At 50.7% G+C, this 21,882-nt stretch overlaps 1 protein-coding gene and 1 pseudogene across 2 annotated transcripts; both read right to left on the minus strand.

Annotated features, from left to right (window-relative positions):
- Nucleotides 1-8,884: 8,884 nt before the first annotated feature.
- Ccl17 (C-C motif chemokine ligand 17) lies at nt 8,885-19,105 on the minus strand. Of its 2 annotated transcripts, XM_063277743.1 has the most exons (4): nt 18,822-19,105; nt 10,456-10,655; nt 9,751-9,868; nt 8,885-9,167 (listed from the first exon to the last, which is right to left on the minus strand). In XM_063277743.1, exons 2-4 carry the CDS (start codon nt 10,553-10,555, stop codon nt 9,074-9,076), a joined length of 312 nt encoding a protein of 103 aa, XP_063133813.1. In that variant the 5' UTR covers nt 10,556-10,655; nt 18,822-19,105; the 3' UTR covers nt 8,885-9,073. The 2 variants fall into 2 exon arrangements, with proteins under 2 accessions (XP_063133813.1, NP_476492.2); NM_057151.2 differs by lacking the exon at nt 18,822-19,105 and having other exon boundaries at nt 10,456-10,660.
- Nucleotides 19,106-20,052: 947 nt separating this feature from the next.
- On the minus strand, nt 20,053-21,370 carry LOC134483523 (aldo-keto reductase family 1 member B1-like; annotated as a pseudogene).
- Between the last annotated feature and the right edge of the window lie 512 nt (nt 21,371-21,882).

Genomic DNA, 21,882 nt, shown 5'->3' on the forward strand with positions numbered 1-21,882 from the left:
GGCCAGAGCTGCCTTTGGAGATTAAGAGCCAGGCTGAGGAGAATGCAGTTTAGGGTAGCCTGGACCAGCAGCAAGGCGTATCAGAGCAGGAGACCCTCTGCAGTCTCCCTCCTGCCTCTGCCCACATACCTGTAGTCCACCGTGCCTGCTCTTTCCTCTCCTTGAAACTTGATCTTCCTAACTTGCCTTTGCTTCTGAAGTTTAGCTATGGGTGTGGTAAAAAGCTCCTTTGAGAAGCAGAATTTCTGTTGACCCCTGTGACTCTTGGCCACAAAGTATTGAGGTACATAGCCCCACTAAAAAAGTGGGGGCTATAGCCCCACAACCACAAGGAACTTGGTTCTGTCAGTACTGTGCCAGCTTGGAAGAGGACTTATTTTCAAATAAGAACACAAGGCCTTGTTTTTGATTCCTAGTACCAAAACCAAAAAAGGTATTCTCAGGCCAGAGCAATTGACTGAAAAGCCAAGATAATAAGTGGGTGTGTGACTGACTGATTTGTCACACAGCAACAAAAACTAACAGCCCCAAATAGGTTTAGGTTAGCGCTGACCAACTGGCCTAGCCACAGACCTGCTGATCGCCTCTACTGCAGTTGCCGCCGTGAGGGACAAACATTTTGGCCTCTGGGTTGAGGAGAAGCTCCTGAGCCAGAGCTTCCTTCAGACCTGCTTGTTGACTCCTACCTCTGATGGCACAAAGGATAATGGTTTGATTGGCATGGTCAATAGGGTCCTGGTGGGGAGTCTTTCTGTCCTTCCACAAGGATGGGAAGGAACTTGTCCAGTTCAGTCAGGTCCTCGGCTGGTGGAGAGAACCCGTGCCCGGAGCACATGTAGGCCTTTACCTGGCTACCATTGCACGCTGAGGGATTTGGAGTGTGTATGGTGGGGCACAGCTGTTTTCTGTCCAGACTCTTGATTCTGTGACACTAGCCTAAGGAACAGTTTCAGCCATTTGTAAGCTTATAGTAAAGAATCCAAAAACAGTGTTAGCTGTCACTGAATTCAACCTCCATCTTCCTCCCCTCCTCCTCTCTTCCCCCTGTCTGAAACAAGCTCTGGCTACAGGAGCCTGAATCTCACAGTGCAGACCAAACTAGCCTGAGCACACGGTGACCCTCAGGCTCCCAGATACTGGCATTACAAGCATGTCCCATCATGTCAAACCTGGCTTTAAAAAAAGGTTTTCATTTGCTGTGTGTGTCTGCGTATATGTCTGTGCACCAGGTTTGTGCAGTGCCCATGGAGCCCAGAAGAGAGTATCACATCCTCTGGACTGAGCTGCTGTGTAGGTGCTGGGAATCAAACTTACGTCCTCCCTAGAGGCAGCTAAGTTCTCCTAACCATTGAGGATTCCTCCAGCTCCCTGGCTTCTTAACTCTAAGGTCTTTGGCTTAGAGTCTGGTAGTATGCACTCTATCTCACCTCGTTCTGAAATCACTTGGTTGGTCTAGGCAACAGAGGCAAGCCACATCTTTCCTCCGTTTTGGTGACAGCTGGGCCTTAAGGGGCCTGGAGCTGAAGCATGAGGGGAATGAGTGAGACGGCCTGCCATTGCCTGAAGCTGATAGTTCTCTGATGTTACAAAATGTTGCTTCACCCAGTATATGGTGATGGGGATTTTCGGAAGGCTAAGCAGACACCCTACCAGATAAGGATGGAGGTGTGGCCAGGCGGGACACAGCAGGATTTATTTGGACAGTTCAACACTGGCTGAACATGAGAATCACCGGGCAGCTTCCAAAAATAAAAACAACCTCCTGTGCCTGGGTTTTACTTACAAAGACTAGTTAAATCAGAATCTCTGGAGTCAGCAGTGTTTTGCGAGGCTTTCCCAGGTGATTCTAAAGTGCATTCTGTGTTAGAGAAGACTTTTCCCACACAGCAGAAGACAAGGTAAAAAAAAACACCCCAGCCAGGTATTGTGGTGCACACCTGTAACTCCAGCACTCCAGAGGCTGAAGCAGGAAGATTGAAAGTTTAAAGTAGCCTGAGCCAAAGGTCTAGTCAGGCTAGGCCACATAATGAGACTGTTGAAAACCAAAAATCCTAAGCAAGAACCTCGGGTGCAATCAGGTGGCCCTTAAGAGCGAGAGGGCTGGAGAGATAGCTCAGCAGTTAAGAGCACTGACTGCTCTTCCAGAGGTCCTGAGTTCAATTCCCAGCAACCACATGGTGGCTCACAACCATCTGTAATGGGATCTGATGCCCTTCTGGTGTGTCTGAAGACAGCTACAGTGCACATAAATAAATAATTTAAAAAAAAGGAGCGAGTTATAGGCCCAATATAGCTGTGGGTGCTCAGATGGTGTATGTGTGTGTGTGAGAGAGAGAGAGGGAGGGAGAGGGAGAGAGGGAGAGGTGAAAGGAAAATTAAAAACATCTAAAGGATGCGTTCATATACATATAACTTGAGTACATGTGACAAAGATGTTCCAGAAAGCTGGTGAACACACTTGAGACCAGAATCTGTTCTGGAACAGAGATGAATCGGGGAGGCAGGCTTTCGGGGTAGAAGGATACTTGGTTGGTTGGTTTGAGACTGGGTCTCATACAAGAGCCTAGGCTGGCCTACAGCTCACCTTGTAGTCCATGCTCACCTAAAAAGGCAGTTCTGCTCCAACCTCCTGAGTGCCGACCTGAAGCTGAGCCACCACATCCACTGGCAAGATGATTTCAGCCCCAGGCCCCCTCACATATGTGCCTTATACGTACATGTACTTAGTATGTTAGGATACTTCTAGGCCAGAACAAAGTCCTGAAGCTCCTGACAGGGACTTCCAGGGATGTATTCCATATGCGGAACAGCACAGCGGCTCCATAAAGAGCCCACGTAGCCTGTAATGCTAGCAGGCAGGAGGCAAAGGCAGGATGGAGGGTTCAAAGCCATGCTGGACCATAGCAAGATGCTACCCGAAAAACGAAAGTTAAAGTAAGCACGCTTACATAGCAGTGCTGTGGAGAATGTCACCACAGCTGATGAACACTGACCAGAACCTTTGTTTTCACTTAATTTCATGTGTTTGCCACAGTTTGTGTGAGGAGCTCAGAGGACAATGTGGAGTTTGTCTCCTTTCCTGTGTGGGTTCCAAGGTCAAACTCAGGTAGGTTTAGTGGCAGGGACCTTTGCCTGCTGTGCCATCTCACTCGCCCAGGGCAAAATTTTTGCTAAAAATTACACAGATGTATAAAATACAGAGACACGAGAGCATTACAGGAAGTGGTCATGACGTGGAGACATGATGAGGGCGCTTACCAGCAGGCTCACCGAAGATGGGAGAACAGTTTGGGTTGTTGGGAATGTCACGAGGAAGAAGGGAGGACAGAGTCCCGCAATGGACTGGGAACAGAATGGAGTCAACCCAAAGTGAATGTATTGGAACATCGTATGAAGTGAGCCTCACTACGTCATGCATGCATACATACATACATACGTACATACACATACGTGTACTTACCACTTTATGAGTTACCTACAACAACTTTTTCTTGAGATTTTTGTGTGTACTGGCTGGTTTTGTATGTCAGCTTGACACAAGCTGAAGTTATCACAGAGAAAGGAGCCTCCCTTGAGGAAATGCCTCCATGAGACCCAGCTGTAAGGCATTTTCTCAATTAGTGATCAAGGGGGAAGGACCCAGTCCATTGTGGGTGGTGCCGTCCCTGGGCTGGTGGTCCTGGGTTCTATAAGAAAGCAAGCTGAGCAAGCCAGGGGAAGCAAGCCAGTAAGAAGCATCCCTCCATGGCCTCTGCATCAGCTCCTGCTTCCTGCCCTGCTTGAGTTCCAGTCCTGACTTCCTTTGGTGATGAACAGCAACGTGAAAGTGTGAGCTGAATAAACCCTTTCCTCCCCAACTTGCTTCTTGGTCGTGATGTTTGTGCAGGAATAGAAACCCTGACTATGACAATGTGTTAGTATGTTGTCAGCATCTATATGTGTGTCACGTGTGCACAGGGCCCCCAGACAGAAGAGGATATTGGATTCACTAGAACTGTATGTAGTTAGAGATGATTGTTAGTGGCCCTGTGGATGCTGGGAATTAAAACTAGATCTCTGGAAGGACAAGTGTTTTTCACTACGGAGCTAATTCTCCACCTGAAAAGTTTAAAAATAAGTCAAAGCACAGAAGTAATAAAGCCCAAAATGAAATGGGAAGGGGGGGACCCCACAAAAATATCAAAATAGTTACTTAGATGCAGTTCAAGAATTAGCCAGGAATTGAGTTGATTTATAGGTCTAGAAAGATGACTCAGAAGTTAAGAACTTATTGCTTTTCCAGAGGTCCTGAGTTCAGTTCCTAGCACCCATGTCAGGTGTCTCACAACTGCCTGCAGATCAGCTCCAGGGAGTCTGACCCCTGGCCTCGTGGCACCCACATATGCTGACGTGTACACAACAGTCTTCAGAGGAAAACATCATCTACAAGACAGAACTCGAGCATCATGGCACATGATTTTACTCACAGCACTCAGGAGGCTGAAGCAGGTGGATCTCTGAGTTACAGGCCAGTGTGGTCTACAGAGTGACTTCTAGAACACCCAGAGATACATAAACTGCCTCCAAAAAAGAAAGAAGGGGGAGGGGTTGGGGATTTAGCTCAGTGGTAGAGCGCTTGCCTAGGAAGCGAAAGGCCCTGGGTTCAGTCCCCAGCTCCGAAAAAAAGAACAAAAAAAAAAAAAAAAAAGAAGGGGGAAAGGTCAATCTATAAATAACTTTAAAGATGGCGATGTCTCACATAGAAAATAGTTTTATTCAAAACCATTCATAGTTCCTGGAACCCTGCACACAGAGTGCTGTGCACACTGTCTAGGAGGCTTTGTCCATTCTCAACCCTTAAAGGAGTGACATTCATGTGCATAATCCTGGTAGTCAGGAGGCGTTGTGCATGACTTGAGTTCAGAGTGAGCCTGGACCATATAGGAGAGTCTACTACTCCAAAACCCACCACCACCTGAAAAAGGGTGAAGTTAAACTGAATCCAGAGAAGTCTAGACTGCTTGCAGTCTTATCAGAGGCCACAGAAAAACGCTGCTTACAGGCCCATGCCTCATGGCTTGCTCAGCCTTATACAACCTAAGGCACAGTGGGCTGGGCCCTCCCACATCAATCACTAACCAAAATACCCATAGACCTGCCAGCAGGCTAATCGGATGGAGGCATTTTCTCTATTGAGCTCCTCAGATAACTCGAGCTTGTGTTGATAAAACAACCAATCAATACAGAAAGGGTGCCCATGTCATTCAACGGGACCACAAACAACACGGGGTTTCTGTAAGGTGTTTGAGGCCGAAAGTGACTTAACTGGGTCCATCCTCAACAGGTCACTGTTGCTGGAGAAGTGTGAGGGAAGGGAGGCCATCTTGTGAGAGCCCACAGCCAGGCAGTGGCAGAGCATAGGGCATACTGAGGATGTCTTTGAGAATCTCAAAAGCATGATAGTGATTTTGGTTGCTGTAGTCAGGACATGTCTTAACTTCCTTGTAACCTAGGATAATAGGATTTAATTTAATCCTTGGGGTCTATGGCTTTATCTCCTCAGCCCATACTCTTCTCTAAGGCACCCTAGAAACCACCTATGATCTCATTTTAAAATATTCCTGGCTGAACATGGTCGTGCATGCCTTTAATCCAGTAAGCTGTACGGGGGTTTCCTCTGCATATGTCTGTACCATGTGTGTGCCTGGTACTTTTAGAGACCCAAAGAAAACAGCAGTGAGTGGCCATGTGAGTGCTGGGAATCAAACTGGGGTCCTGTGGAAGAGCAGCAAGTGACTTTACACTGTCATTTCGGTTTTGCTTTGGAGTTAGATTCTCCTACGCTCCAGGCTGTCCTCAGCCGCACTGTTACAGAAGCTGGCTCTTGCCCCGACCTCGAGGGTGTGTTGAGGTTTGCTCTGTTGCTGTAGTGTAATTCTAAATTCTGTATCCCAAGGTCCAGTTGCCTCAAGATGGGGGAGTTCTCACCTACGCCACCTTTTGTTTGCAAACCTTGCTCCTCAGTTTAAAACTATTGGTTGAATAAAGATGCCTGCAGCCTGTAGCTGGGCAGAAGAGGTGTAGACGGGGCTTTGGTTCCCAGCCTTGGGGACTGAGGAGAGACCAAAAAGGTAAGAAGAAGGGGGAAGAAGGCATCATGGGATCGCTGGATCATGAGAGCATGTCCGTGAGGGCCGGCCAGTTAGAGTAGGAGCGATCCAGGCAGAACACAGCAAGTGGTATCTCGGGATTTGTGACAGGGACATAGACAAAATAGCATCGAGGGTTAATATCTGCCCAGCTCTAGTGCTTTAAGGCTTGTTATAAATATAAAGGCTTTGTGTCTTTTATTTGGGCAGTAAATGATCTAGGGTGAGGTAGAAACCCTCAATTAATGCTTACTACAACACAGGTGCCGGGATTACAAGCGTGAGTCAACATGTCTGGCTTATAGTGATTTTTAAAAACTCACAAAAGTTGGATCACAGGTATACAAACGCCATTTGCTATTTGTGGCCTTGTGATAAGTGGATGATAAACAGTTACAGGTGAAGGAAATAGAAGCCTGTGTGCTTCTTAGTGCTCTTGGAGTTTGCCCAAGCTCCTGGTGTTAGTGGCCCTGCAACTCCATCCCCCATCTTGCTAACTCTGGTAGTATATTTGGTGGTTTCCTGACCTATGCTCCCCAAAAGGGACCATCTGACCAGCTACAGACACCCCTGTTTCAGGTCTTCCATAATTTCAATCAGCTAAGGCCAGAGTATATGCGGCTGTCAGCAATCTTGGACCTCTATTAATGTGCCAGCGCGCCCCCTGGTGGGGTATTGAAGAACTAGCCAATTTCAATTTCCACATCTTAAAAGGTGCTTCAGTGTTAGGAATTCTCTGGAAATTTATTTCCTTGTAGGTGTTCTTTTAGGAATTCACCCAGCCATTGTTGACAAAATATATTATCAAATGTCCACAATGTAAATAATTAATTTAGTGAGTTATCTCACCCAAGTTATCAAAGACTATAAACATATTGGGGGAATCTAAGTCTCCCTAAGTGACAGGTGACATTTGGCCAAGATTAGGCATGTGTATGTCAGGCTGGTGTCCTACAAAAGTAAGAAGACCATGGAAGGTCTTGTGGGCATGGTGGTGTTTGCACGGAGCACCAAAGGGAAACTATTTCAGAAGTAGACAGGAGAAGCACTTTGAAGACAGAGGACAAATGGATACCTTGCATCCCTCCCCACTGCCCACCCCCATTTCCACCCCTCTCTCATTAAACATGAGAGTCTTCAAGCCCCAGTCCCTTAAAGTGCCCCCAGGAATATGGGGGTTATCACCACACACCCTTGCACCCTCCCAAGTGGTTAGCTTGGATCAGAACCCTGCATTTTGTTGCCAGTTGTGGCCCCACACTTTCTCTGCACAGCAGCCTTGAAACAACCCTTTTACTCTCCCCAGGGCTCACAGGTCTCTTTGAGCTGCCCTGCTTAGCTGAGTTTACCCAACAGGTGCCTCTGGAAGACCTCACGAGCACAAGAGATCTGAGCAAACGGGGCCAAGCATACTCTGAGGAACCCAAGAATGTCTTCAGGCTCCAGCCTGAGCTCTTCTTCCTTCAGTAGGGCTCCCCTTTGCCTACCCCTCCTACTAACTACCCTTACTCTAGTCCCTGGATTCAGAGCCAGTCCCCTGCCCTCCCCCTTCCCAACATAATAAGGTACCCCAGGACTCAGAATCTTAAGCAATTGTTGGAGGGATATTCCTGGTGCTCAAGGGAGAGATGCCTATTGTTACAGAAGGAACCTGGGCTCACAGAAACCACTTCATGGCCACCAGCCTTATGCCTTCCTTGTTCTTAATTCTACCCCTATCACGACACTTAGCATTCGTTATGCAAGGCAAAATCTGGCCACAAGGTGGCAGCAACAGGTTAAAAAACTTCCCTCAGATGACTACTGCAGCCTGGCAAGAGTCCTGGGAAGAGGACTCTTGCCCGTGCTACACCCGACCTAGAAAGCGAGGCATGCTGATTGGCAAGGTTGACCTGGAATACCAAGACGCCAACTCCCTCCACAATCCAGCCGCAGCGCTGAGCTAGGCTTGGACACGGGGGCCTCCTAGACTCCTGTGCCGTTCCTTCAGTGGCTCACAGTGGCCCCAGAGTGCTCATAGAGCCCTCGGTAGAATGGAGAGCCACGTCTGCAAGCACACACAGGCATAGTTTGATGAGCTGCCAGCATCCGAGGCCAGTGGCAAGGCAGCCAGCCCCTAAGAGCTGGGGAAGAAATCCCAGGGCTTGTGCAGAGGGAACGGAGGAGGAATCGAGCCTGGGGGCCTGCTGGAGCCTGGGGGCAGAAGGAGATAAAGTGGCCATCAAGCCTTAGGTGGTGGGTCTTCTGAAAGAAGACCATTTCCCAGAGCCAGACAGACTGCAGCGGAGGCGGGGGTGGGGTGGGGGGAGTGGTGGGGGCGACAATGATACTTGGAAATGAAGGAGGAGAGACAGGTCCTCCAAGAAGACAGACACCTGCAGAAGGGTCTGGACATGTTTGTGACAGAGTTCAGTGCAGCTTCATGTGGGACAATAGGAGCTGGCCTAGGGGCTGGCCTTGAGGTGATGGGGAGACTTGGGGTACAGGGAAGACAGGCCCCCTTGGGATTCCTTTGAACACTTTCCATGGGATACAGAAGGAGGAGGGACCCTTGCGAGGGTCCTGCTGGGCTCCTTGTCCACCTCTGCCCTGCCCTGCCCTCGACCATGTCACCCCAGTTCCACTCTCACTTGTATGGGACCATGTCTCCCTCTCAGCCTCAGGTAACCTGGGCAGAGGCAGGACCAGCTGTCCTGTGTGACCAGCCAGAATGGAAGGAGTTCTGCATTGTGGGGACAGAATGCGCTGACCCAGTCTGAAGGAGGAAGACTTTAATCCGTGCTTTTGTGTGTGCGTCTGCAGCACACAAGAGTCTATACAAAGGGGACAGGGACTCCTGCTCTGTGGCAGCTCTTGGGCTCTCGAGGCCTCCACTGGACACAGGCAGCTCGAGGTTGAGGCCATGGACAGCAGCTCTGGAGTCTCCAAATGACTCGCTGGGAAGATCACAGCCTTTGGTTTTTCAGGTGTCTGATGGCCTTCTTCACATGCTTGTCTTTGGGGTCTGTGCAGATAAGCCTTCCCTGGACAGTCTCAAACCTGCACAGAGGAAGGCAGTGAGTAAGAGACAGGAAGGCCTTCAGAGCTCGGCAACCAGCCACACCTGCATTGACCTGAACACTGAGCGACCTGGGCATGAGCTGGATGACATTACATACGCCATTAGCGACTCCTTCCTACTGGGACCCCGACTCCATCCCAGCCTCCCTAGGGCCAGGGCTGTAGGGCTGAAAGCCTGGTCTCTCAGAGCACCTTGAGCCTGATGAGTAGAAGTGAGAGACGAAGCCTCAGGCTGTGTGTTATCCTCTATTCAGTCAGACCCAGAGCAGGAGGGGATGGCATTGCTGCCTGCTGGCTCTGTAACCTGGGACGTCCTATCCATCTTGGAGACTCAATTTCACCATCCATAAAGAGGTTGGACCTCCCCCCCCCCGGCACCGCCCCCCCAGCGGCTGTGTGAGGTACAAGAGCTTCCCTGGGTGCCCAACGCTGCTGACCCAGGGGACCCCAGCTTGCACTTTCCTCCCCTCTTTCCCAGTGGCCTTCCTGGGCCCTCCAAGGCCCACCCACTTACCCCTCTGGGTTCTAGGCATAGGAGCAGGACAGAGGGAGGGATACTCACACGATGGCATCCCTGGGACACTCCACTGAGGTCCTGAACCACGTCACCAGCTTCCTGATGGGAATGGCCCCCTTGAAGTAGTCCAGGCAGCACTCTCGGCCTACATTGGTGGCTCGAGCTAGAAGAGCGATAGGAAGCAGGTGTCCTGAGGGTCAGGTCACGTGCCTGATGTATGCCTGTGTGAGCTGTGCTCCCTGTGTCTGCATGTTTGCATATTCATCCGTGTGTGTCTGCATGTGCAGCTGGCTGGGTCTAGGGACCTCGTTTCAACTTCCCTTTCTAAACTAAATATAAAAATCTTTTCATACATTCTTGGAACCAGTTCTCCGTCGTTACGCTGTTCCCTGATGATACATGAAGCTCATTAATGAAACAAATGGTGGCAATTCTGAGAATCATTCGTTCTGCATGGTAAGCCCACGCTCAAGGCCACCATGTCCTAACATCTCCAGATGAGATGTGCAGCCGGTGGGGTTCCAAGTGTGTGCTCGGGTCAGGTGCCCGACATCATCCCCATCACCCCCACCATCCCCAGCACCATTGTTCCTCCTGCAGTGTTCCTGCGGCCACCCCCTTGTGACCCCTGTAAGAACAGACAGGGTATAGGTCACACAGCTTCTCTGTGTGACTGTCTCTGTTGTGGTCTCTGTGCGGGTGGGTGAGTGGCTCCTCCACTGCCTTATCCTGTCTGTGCGCAGCTCTCACCAGCGCTGGCATGCTGCAGAGAAGTCCCCAGAAGCAGGGCAGCCAGGAGCAGCATCTGAAGTGACATCATGGTACCAGAAGTCCAGGCGAAGGTCTTCATGGGTCCTTCTGCTTGTCTTGGTGCCCAGCGTCATGGTGACCTATTTAACCTCTTCGGAGGTCATCCCACGCCTCCTGTCTCCTCCTATAATTCTTCTAGACTAGAGAAATTCAAAGAATTTGAAATAATTTAGCAGAAGTCCAGCTTGGGAATGTTTGTGGCTTTCCAAAGAATGGTCACTCGACTCAAAGGAGGAGGGGGTCCATGTCTAGGGGAATGACAATGACTTACTTCTCTTTTCAAAGGGAACATTTCTTGGTTCCTCTATTAGCAGGATTCAGGGCCTCAGCCTCAACTCATTTCATCCCTTGTCCTAGTACTGGTGAACTTCCTTTGTGCCTGATGCCCTGTGGAGGCAGGGTGGGGGCCTAAACAGAGATCTTAGGGACTGTGCCAGTCAGGGATCAGGGGTCCAAAAGGTACACAGGAGGGTGAACAGGTTACAGGGCTTTTCTGTAGAAAAGGCCTAGCTCCATCCATTTCTGAGGAAACCTATTCTTGTGCTTCCCCAGGCTGGCCCTTAGCTCAGGAGGCTAAACTGACTGGGACTTTAGTCACTGTGTACCCACATGTGTGCTAGTGGACTAGAAAGTGAGAGAGAGAGAGAGAGAGATGCTTACCTCGATGGGAGCTGCATGCTAGAGGTTGCCCTGGAAGCCTGTCCAGCATCGCCAGGCCCCAAGCAGACTTTTAAGAAACCTGTGGTACTACCAGCGTACCCCGAGACCGTTAACAACAGTGCCCAGAAAGGAGTTCCAGGACAAGTCACTATGGAGCAAAGCCTGGCTTTAGTGAGAAAAAGAACCAGTTCTAGTGGCTTAGGCCTGGCATCCCAGCGACTAGGAAGGCAGAGATAGAAAGGTTTCAAGTTCGAGGCCAGCCTGAGCTACCAGAGTTCACAGGTGCTAGCGAGCCCTATCACAATGAAGGGAAATGCCACTGCTTTGCTGTGTGACCCAGGACACCTTACAGATAAGGCATGTGCCTCCAGGCCCGGTTTGGCCGTTTGTGCCTTACTCTTTAAAATTTTAATTTATTGATGTCTTATTTATTTATTACATTTATGTGCATGGGTGTTTTGCGTGCATGTGTTAGCAGGCACTCTACTAACTGAACCACATCCCAGCTCCTCTTGGCAATTGGCTCTCAGCCAGCAAGAAACCCAAGTGCAGGCTGAGGGACCCCTTTCTCTTCCCATTTTCCTTCGATCCGGCGCCCCACTCTCTCAGACTAAGAGGCCTTTCCAGGCCAAAGCCATCTCTTCTCTTATTACCTGTCCCCAGGGGTGCAGTACTGTGGCAGGCAGGGCAGTGGAGGCCTGTAGGTGTTTGGGCTTTGATTCTGTCACTTGAGTTCTGGGCCGGGCTTCTCCTTGCCCCTAAGTGACCAGAGGCAGTTTGCAATGACACCCCATCCTCCCTCACCTCCTCTCATGCTATCAGGTCTGGCCCCATATTAACCATTGAACCGCCATTAAATTTTCGCTAGAAGTAACGGTAACCCCGGGTGGTGGCGTCCCATGCCTTTAATCTCAATACTGGAGGTAGAGAAGCAGGCAGAGCTCTGTGAGTTCGAGGCCAGCTTGGTTGGTCTACAGAGTGAGTTCCAGGACAGCCAGGGTTACTCAGAGAAGCCCTGTCTCAGGGGTGGGGTTGGGGAGTGATATAGGAACGGCAGCCAGTATCCGTTCAGACCAGACTCTTGGGAACAGTGCTCAGAGTATAAGCCCATCAGTCCCGGGGACACTCTTGAGACCAAGAGGAGAAAATCCAGGCATCCTTTCTCCCTGCCAGGACGATGGCTGTTTCAGGTCCTGAGGCCTGGGCTTTCTCCTACATCATCCAAACTTTCCTGTGGGCTGTGACCTGTGGCATTGTTTCACCGTGACCTAGGGCATCTCGCTAATGCTCCGGGCCTCAATTTCATCCCCTGTGCAGGGAAGTCCACATACTTCCCAGGTACCGGGGGTAGTAGAACCGGCAAAGGAGGGCTCTTCCTTTGGCAGGCCATCCTAGTGATTCTCTGCTTCCCTTGGAGTCCTGTGGCTGCCAGATTCCCTGCCCTCCTTACAGCTACAGCTTTTACAAGCCTTTAGCTTGTCTGGCTGCACCCTGGCTCTCCAGGCCAGACTTGCAGCGCTTCAGAGAGAATGCAGGGGAGGCTGACTGTCCTATGGCCACAGAGAAGGTTATATTTGTCTAGCGGTGTCCCAGGTAAAGGCTGGTCTGGTCTGAGAACCAGGTAGGAGGTTGTAACCTGGAGACAGGAGCCTCATGCTTGAGAAAGAGCTGGGAGGGAGCTGTCTGCTGATCTGTTCCTTATGGGTATCTCTTAACCTCACCGCACCCCTGCTGGCCTCTCCCCCGACTGTCACCCTCACCCCTGCATTCTCTTCCCAGTGGCGGCAGAGGCCATCACATGGTGCTCTGCTCCAGAGCACAGAAACGGACGATTATGCTGCAATCAACCATTCTGTTGCCAGGGACACAGCCCGGGCACCGCTTTGGAAACTCCCCACATGCACAGCATGCTGAGATCTTTTCTCCAGAAAGACCCAAATCCCCGGTCCTTCTAGAGAAGCAGCTGGGCAGCCAGCAGCAAGAACAGAGTCTGAACAGTGACCTCTTGACTTGAGGAGGGCAGGACTGCAGTTGTCTAGGTGTCCCCTCAGGTCTTGGCAGCCTACCTACTGCTCTTGGGGAGGTTCCCCAGGAAGTGGGGAGGGGGCTACAGGTGAGATAGGCACATTGGAGGACTGTCTAAGAGGATGTGGTAATTCGAAGGTCTTTGCAGGTAGAATTCCTACCCAGAGAGGCGATAAGGGCGACTCTATAACCATGGCATAGAATAGGCAGAGGTTCAGAGGGAGCACACACAGAGAGGCAAACTGGGACACCACCATGAACTCTGAGGGAAAGAGCCCAGTCGCTAGATCAGAACTGTCCATCCTAGCATAACTGGTGAGTGCGGACAAGAACAGGGGAGAATCCTGTAGTTTAACACTGTTGGGGAAGCAACATGAAGGGACATTTGTGAGGGGCTTTCCTGCCCAGGGATTATCCACACCAAATCTGCTCCATTACCCCAGCAATGTCGTGGATTCCCTGGGGACCTTCCAAGTGGAATGTTCTAGCATCTTTGGGCATGCCATGTCCAGATCCCTGCACCCCCAGGCAGCCAGACTCACGACTTGTGCTCTGGCTCCCTCTTCTGCCCCCCACCTCTGAACTTCTGCCTCAAGGGAGTCCTTGGGGCAAGACCAGCTAGACTCTAGCTGTTAGTGGCACTGAGACCCCTTCCTACTTTGACCAGAAGAAGCTGGACCAGTGGAATTCTGGGCCTTTCACCCTGAGAGGTGCCTGCTTCTAACCAAGACTCTTCCTAGGCATGGATCTTAAGGCTTGGGATAGTCTTAGGATGCCTAGGTCACAGAGCAGGTAGCTGGACTGGAAGCTCTTCATCACCTTCAATGGTTTGGGACACTTGTCACATAGCCGGAGTGGAAGGTAGCACAGAAATGTCATCCCAGGGCCTTGTCCAGGGAGTCCTCTATTTTAACACCCAGCCATCTTTCCTTACACCTCCCCTCCCCAACACCCTCAGTGCAGTCGCCTCCCCCTGTACATCCCCAGCCTCAGCCCTTCCTGCAGCGCCACCTCTTACTACTCAGCTTCCAGCTCATGGACACCCAGGTCTGTTCCTCTTGTCCAAAGCCTTCACATCCACCTCTCCCACTTCCTTACACTCTGGTCTTCTTCGGATCACGGCTTGGACTCCTTCTCGCGTCTTTGACTCCCACCCTACTGTGTTCAGAGGTCACCGAGTCACTATTTTACTTGTCTTCACGTTGCATTTGTGTGTTGCGTCACCCTCAAAGACTGTGGAATCCGCAAAAAACAAGACCCAGTAGCACCCAGAGAACATAGTAGGTGCTCAATTAAATGCCCCAGCTGGAAGTAGTGTGTGGTTGGACGGATGGGTGAATGGCTGATAGGTGAGGCAGCAAGTGGATGGGTGAATATGTGGATGAATGGATGTGGATGGAGAGACCATCAATGCATGCACACATGCACACGTGCACACATGCATGGCCACTCACCAGTTTCTGAACTGCAGGCGGGTTCATGCCCAGATACTTCGCTTCAGGACAATTATTTATTTTACTTTAATATCTTTTTTTTTTTTCCAGAGCTGAGGCCCGAACCCAGGGCCTTGCACTTGCTAGGCAAGCGCTCTACCACTGAGCTAAATCCCCAACCCTACTTTAATATCTTTTACTTTAATAATTTTCCTATGTAGTACAGGCTGTCTTGAATTCATAACTCTCTAGTCTTAGCTTCCAAAGTGCTGGCACTAGAAGGATGCTATCTGCGCCCAGTTTAACAGATTTATTATTATTATTATTAATTATTATTATTATTATTGGACATAGTTTCACTAATGTAGCACAGGTGGCCTTGAAGTCACAATCCTCCTGCCTCAGCTTTCCAAACGCTGGGATTCTAGGTGTGAGCTGCCATCTGGAATCTAACTTATTGTGTCAGCGTGTCCCAGCACTCACGGGTCCCTCTGGGGTCCCTCTTGTCTTGAAAGAGGCAGAGAATTGAGCTGAATGCTCTTTACGTGAGGAGAGTGGGCATATTCAGGGCAGTTAGGGTGTGGACATGACCCTTCATCTAGTTCACAGCGTCCTGTGGGTTGTGATGTCTGACGATCTGAGTCGCTTCTGTGGAAGCTGGGGTCACACAGCCTGCCTTCGCCCTGTAGAGGTCTCCTTTCTCACCCACAGCTTCCAGCCCTGACTCAGTTTCTGACAGAAAATAAAGTGCCAGAGGCAGGGGAATGGCCACAGTAATGGCCAATAATCATTGCAACAGTTACCATCTGCGAGGATCCACACAGCCCCCGCCCCCCGGGTAGGGATCCCATGAGCCCTTTCCACCTGTCCCTCTGCTTCATAAAGAACTCTGCTTGACCCACGCCCTTCTCCATGACTTCCTACTTCTTCTTTCACTCACGGCACATCGCCTTCTCCCTCGTGTGGTCCACCCTTCCAACTACCACTTCCTCTCCACCCATCTGTGAGGTGATTGTTCCTTGGCAGTGTGGTTGAGGCAAGCTGCTCGATGTGGGCCTCTGAACCATGCAAGGCTACTCCCAGGAAGTGTGGCCACCCAGCAGACATCCTGGGAGGGGCATCGCGATTGCTGTCCTGTCCCTCTTCCATCTTTCCATGTTGGTATATCCAAGGGCAATTTCGTGACCTTCACCTTTCTATCTGTGCAATGGGCACGATGCTGGACACTCCCTCCATCATGGTGCTGTAGGTGAAGGGAGTATGGGAAATTCCTCGTTCCCAGGAAAGGAGCACACTCCTTTCCTGATACTCTATCCCTCTGGGACGTGCGTGGGATGGGATTCTCCCCCTGGGCTCCCTAGGGCTCCTTCCTCAGGAGCATACCTGTGTTCCCACAGTGGGTCAGTAGGCACTCAGCAGTGATAGCTCCTGGTGACATCCACCTCAGGACAGCCATAGCATCCTTTGTATTTTCAGATGAACCTCTCCAGGGCACAGGGCCAGAAGTTTGCAGGAGCCCAGGTCTCGGTTCTAGACTTTGTCCACTACCCCTTCTAGTGTCACCTCTCCACAGCTCTTGGTAATGGATGGATGCGCTCTTGGAAGGCAGAACGCCATGCCCTCGGCACCCACTCAGCCTCAGGATCCGCTCAGGCTCCATCCAGCATCGCTCTCACCTCCCTATCACCACGGAGTCTGAAGCTTTGCCCTTGACTCATCCCTGGCCCGCAGCCCCCACACGTCATCAGACAGAGGCTCTGCTCAGTCACTTGTCCTCACCTCCTCGTCATTCCACCTACCTCAACCTCTTCCTTTCCACCCACACAATCCAACCCGCGGAACCCACTTCCTCCCGGAAGTTTCTCCTACTGCCACCTACTGGCAGTAGCCTGCATACTGGGCTCTTCCTGTATTATCCCAGGAGGCCGAGGAAGGGGGATTGAAAGCTTGGGGCCGGCCTGGGCTACACAGTGAAGATGCTATCTCCTCTCTCCAAAAGCAATCATCACTTAGGGCGGTGGCACACGCCTTTAATCTCGGCACCCAGGAAGTAAAGGCAGGAGGATCTCTGTGAGTTCAAGGCTAGCCTGGTCTACCTAGTGAGTCCCAGGACAGCCAGGACAAGTCTGTCTCAAAAAAAAAAAATTACCCATAAAAGGCTCTGTGTGGGGGTTGGGGATTTAGCTCAGTGGTAGAGCGCTTGCCTAGGAAGCGCAAGGCCCTGGGTTCGGTCCCCAGCTCCGGAAAAAAAAAAAAAACCAAAAAAAAAAAATGTATCAGTAAAAGGCTCTGTGTGGTTTGGATATATGAAGTGTCTCCCAAAAGGTTTATGTGTTGGTGCTGTAGAAATGGCTCAGAGGTTAAGAGCTTTTACTGCTCTTCCAGAGGTCCCATGTTATGTTATGTAGTTCATAACCACCGCAGACACCTCCTTTTGGGCACTAGGCATACATGTGGTATTCATACACACACACACACACACACACACACACACACACACACACACACACACACACATATATACGGGGAAAGCACTCAGACACAAACAATAAAATAAATGGACATGGCACTTTGGTTCTGTGCTTACGGCATTTGCTGCCAAGCCTGACAGCCTGTTTGTCCTAGGAACCCACATGGTCGAAGGTGAGAACCAGTTCCAACAAGACGCCCTGTGAGCTACACAGGAACATGGTGGCACATGGCCCCCCCCCACACACACAATTTTTCATAGTTATTAACATTTAAAGAGAAAGGCGATTAGCTCATAAGGGCGCTAACTTCATTCTTAGGTTTATCCACTGATGAAATTGTACTACGTGGGCTGTGAGAAAATGGGACCTGCGTGGTGAGGGGTGGGGAGCTTGTAAAAAATATACCGCCTCACTTCCTCTGGATCCTGCCTTCTGTGAGGCAAGCAACCCTGTTGCACCATGTCCCTCTGTCTTGCTCTTATGACTCAACTCAGACCCGAGTCAACACACTCAAAACATAAGCTGGACTAAGCCCTTCCTACTTATCACACTTCTCCCTGACATTTGTCACACGGTCAGAAAAGCTGACGACACAGGCTCTCTGTGTCCTCCCGCCTCTGTGTGGCTCGGACTGTCCCTTTCATTTCTGGAGGATGCCTCCGAAATGGTCTGCACTCTAAAAGATGGCAAATCCAGCGTGCTTCTTGCAGCAGCAGAGTTAGGAGCAATGGGTGAGCTGGGTGCCTGACTTGGGGTTCCAGTCTTCCATTAATGGGTGGTGGCACGTCTTAGGGTCAAAGCCACCTCCCTCTGAACCTTTAGTTTCTACACCTGCAAGATGAGAGTAATAATAGCAATGACATCAGAAGTCGACACTGCCTTTTGGTGGCAATAGCAGGCAAAAAAAAAAGGAAGGAAGGAAAGAAAAACCATCTATATGCTGGTGACTCTGACTTTCACAGACTGCAGAATCACACATATCCAGCTTCCTACTCAACACACCAAATAGGCATCTCCAATCCCCATGTCCAAAGCTGAGTTCCTGATTCCCTCACCCCCACTTGTGTACCGCCCCTTCCTTCCGGTTGAACGAGCCAGGAGCCCGAGTGCTGTCTTACTGCCTCTTCCTCTCTCCCTACCTTACATCTGCTAGAGGGCTCTCAGTGCGTCCTTCGCCGAGCCTCTGATACCACCCCTTCTCCTCTGGATTCCTGCATCCACCTCCCAGACACTTCTGCTACACTTGCTCTACACTCTGTCCCCAGCCCAGTAGCCCAAAAGTCACAACTCTCCTGGTGCTTAAAGGTTCCCCGAGGCTCTGTGTTAACTCGGAACAAGCCTGCAGCCCTCTTGGGCCACTCCCAGCCTTCTGGAGTCTTTCCCACCGACCCCAAATGCCCAGACACACTCCCTTCTGGAAGAACCGTCTGCAGATACTCACACACCTTTAGCTCCTTGTTTGGGTGTTCCATGAAGTGCCCCAGTTTCGGGGTGCTCCTGCCCCTCCTTGGCGCTACTTTTTCTGCTAATATTCTGCTACAGATGCTTTCAAGTCTGCTGCTTGTCACCTGTTTGCCAGCTGCACCCCCGACCACGTTACCACCGGGCTAAAATGTGTCTTTTGTTCAGCACAGTTTATTGTGGGTCCCTGGCCCACAATCATCTGAGACAGAGAGAAAGAAGGGGGAGGGGAGAGAAGAAAGGAGAGAAAGCCGACCTGGTGTCATTCTTGAGGCAGAGTCCATAAGCTTTTGCACAAGCTCTCTCGTGCTAGTCAACCTGTCTCCGTGTCTCTGATATCTGAACATTAGGCACCGAACTTCCCTCTAGCATGTAAGTCAGTTCTTTTTGCACGCTGCAAAGGGCTAGCTCTTCCTAAAGACCACAGGTTTCCAGGTTATTTCAAAGGTGGGTCCTTGGTTCTCCAACGGCCCTGGGGACAGGCTCAACCGTTGGGTGCAATGAAAGAAGCCATTGAGAACTCAGCTGTCTGCCGTTGCTAGGGTGGAGTTTGTTTGGGTTGCCAGGGGCTCTTTCCGACCCAATCAGACCCTCTTGGTTCAGCACCAGGGCCAGCGCTAGGCACCCAAGTCTGGGAAGTGGCGTCTAGACTCTAAGGAGCCTACTAAATCTTGTCTGCTTGAAAGGCTAGTGTTGAAGGATCCCTGCCCCCACCTCCACCTTTATCCAACTCCAGCCAGAGCCAAAAAACCACCAGGGAGAGGTCAATCAAACCCCATCAACACTGTGATTTGACCTCCCGACCACTTCGTATCTCCCCAGCAGGCAGGATTGGGGAGGGATGTGGCTCCTTCTGAGCAGGGTCCAGACCCGGGAAGCATGGCCCCGAAGACCCCATTACTGAGATAAGCTGGCACCCCACAGCCTCTGCCCTAGCCGGAAGGGACAGCAGCTTTCTCCCTGCTTTGCCTCTCCCTGCTCGCACACCCTTCCTGCTACGCTTGGGCTCCTTCCAGCTCTCAGCTGCCGCTTCTATTTTTAAATGAGATGAACAGAGCTTAATCCACCTCCACAGACTGCAGTTGCGTTGACTTTGAAGATGGACATCTGTCCCACTCATCACCTCTACTCCCCACGTCCTCCACAAGCCAGTTCTTCCCCCCTTGCCTTCTTCCCATGGGAGCAGCGGTTGGGGCTCCTTCCTCTTATGTGGTCTCCCTGCCCCTCCTGGCTTTTCTTTTTTTCTTTTTCTTTCCCACAAAGCAGTTTTTATTTGAGGCAAGGAGAAGTCTGACTCAAAGGATTCCAGTTTTAAGCACTCAAACTTAAGTGTTAGTGGCGCAACTTGGGCTATAAATCTTGTTTCGACTTGGTTGGAACAAGGGAACTCGTGTTAAAGTCCTCCAGGTGGGAAGAAGAAAGACCAAGGAAGGCTGAAACACACACCTCAGCTGCTGGTACTGCCCTCCAGATTCTGTGTCAGGTTAACCAACTCTCACTGTCTGGTCTGCAAGGTGCCAGCCAGTGCAGAGGGACACAGGCCACAGGACACTTGCACGGGCAGATGAGGCAGAAGAACAGGTGGAAGCCACTTGGCGAGGAGCAGGAATCTGCAGCTTCAGACTTCTGAGTGGAAGGGGTAACCCTTGTGTTTGGCACAGCTCACCAAGGCACACACCCTCCTGTTGTAGCTGAGTAGAGTGTCATGTCCTTGCTGCTCGGCTCAAAGTCAAAGGCCTTAAAGTTCTCAGCAATTCGTGCTGGTGTCACAGAGTTGGGGATCACTACCAAGTTCCTTTGAATGAGGAACTGGATCAGCACCTGGGCTGCAGTTTTATTGTACTTGGCTGCAATGTCCTTGATCCTGGGATTCTCCAGGAGAGAAAGGTCTTTAGGAGAACCAAGGGGACTGTATGCAGTCACCGCGATGCCTTTACAATGGCAGTACTCGATCAGCTTCTCCTGAGTTAGGTATGGGTGGCACTCGATCTGGTTAATGGCAGGCTTATACTTTAAGCCAGGTTTGTTCAAGATCCCCTCAATCTGAAGAGGGGTGAAGTTGGAGACACCAATTGCTTTTACCAAACCTCCATCCACTAGTTGTTCCATAGTTGTCCGTCCAAGTGTCCACAACATTGGTGTCACTAGGAACCACGTTTCCTGATACATCCAGTGGGAGATACTCAGACCCAGGCTTGAAGCCAGTGAACAAGGTTGAGATCCAGGTAGTCCAGCTGCGGGTCGCTCAGTGTCTTCTGGCAGATTCCTTCCACCACGCTCTTGTGGAACGTGCATCACAGCTTGCTGACAATGAAGAGATCCTGGTGCTTCATCACCTGCTCTTTGAGCTTCTCCTGGAGGGCCACTCCTATCCCCTTCTCCTTCTGGTACACCTGGACGCAGTCAATGTGGCTGATACCCCATGTCAATAGCAACCTTCACAGCCTCGGTCACCTGGCCAGGAGGAGACATCCAGGTGCCAGGTCCAGGGTGGGCATCTTGGCACCTTGTTGAATTCCAAATGGCTAGCCGTGATCGCTGCATGTTAGACACTGGACTGGCAAATGTCCCCTCTTGGTTTTTCAAGAGAGGGTTTCTTTATGTAGCCCTGGTTGAACTGAAACTTGCTCTGCAGACCAGACTGGCCTTGAACGCAGAGATCTGCCTTCCTCTGCCTCCCAATTGCTAGGATTAATGGCGTGCACCACCACTGCCTGACTCTCAGGTGGGCCTTTAAGGATGTGCAGGCAGGTCTTGCTGGCACAGGCCTGCAATCCAGTTACTTGGAAGGCTGAGGCAGGAGGATCACAAGTTTAAGGCCACCTTGGGCTCCTTAGTGAGACCATGCTTCAAAATACAAAAGCAAAAGGAAGGCTGGGGAGTTGCCGGTGGGGAGATGGCTCAGTGGTTAAGAGGACTGGCTGCTGCTTCAGAAGACCTGGATTCAACCAAGCCCCGCATCCGTGTGGTGGCTACAACTGTCTGTAACTGCAATGCCAAGGGATCTACCGCCCTCTTCTGACCACTGTCACAGGCACACAAGTGGTACACAAACATTCAGGCAGGCAGAATATCCACATACATAAAATAAAAGAGACAATTACAATATTTTTGAAAGAGAGATGGGAATGTGTATGTGTGGTGTAGCCTTTGGATATGTATGAGTCCCTGGGCTCAATCTCAAGCGTGCACACACACACACACACACACACACACACACACACACCACATGCACACACACATGCACATGCATACACACATATACACACACAACACATGCATACACACACATACACACATGCATACACACATGCACA

This window comes from Rattus norvegicus, chromosome 19 (assembly GCF_036323735.1).
Source record: "Rattus norvegicus strain BN/NHsdMcwi chromosome 19, GRCr8, whole genome shotgun sequence".
Classification (NCBI taxonomy): Eukaryota; Metazoa; Chordata; class Mammalia; order Rodentia; family Muridae; genus Rattus; species Rattus norvegicus.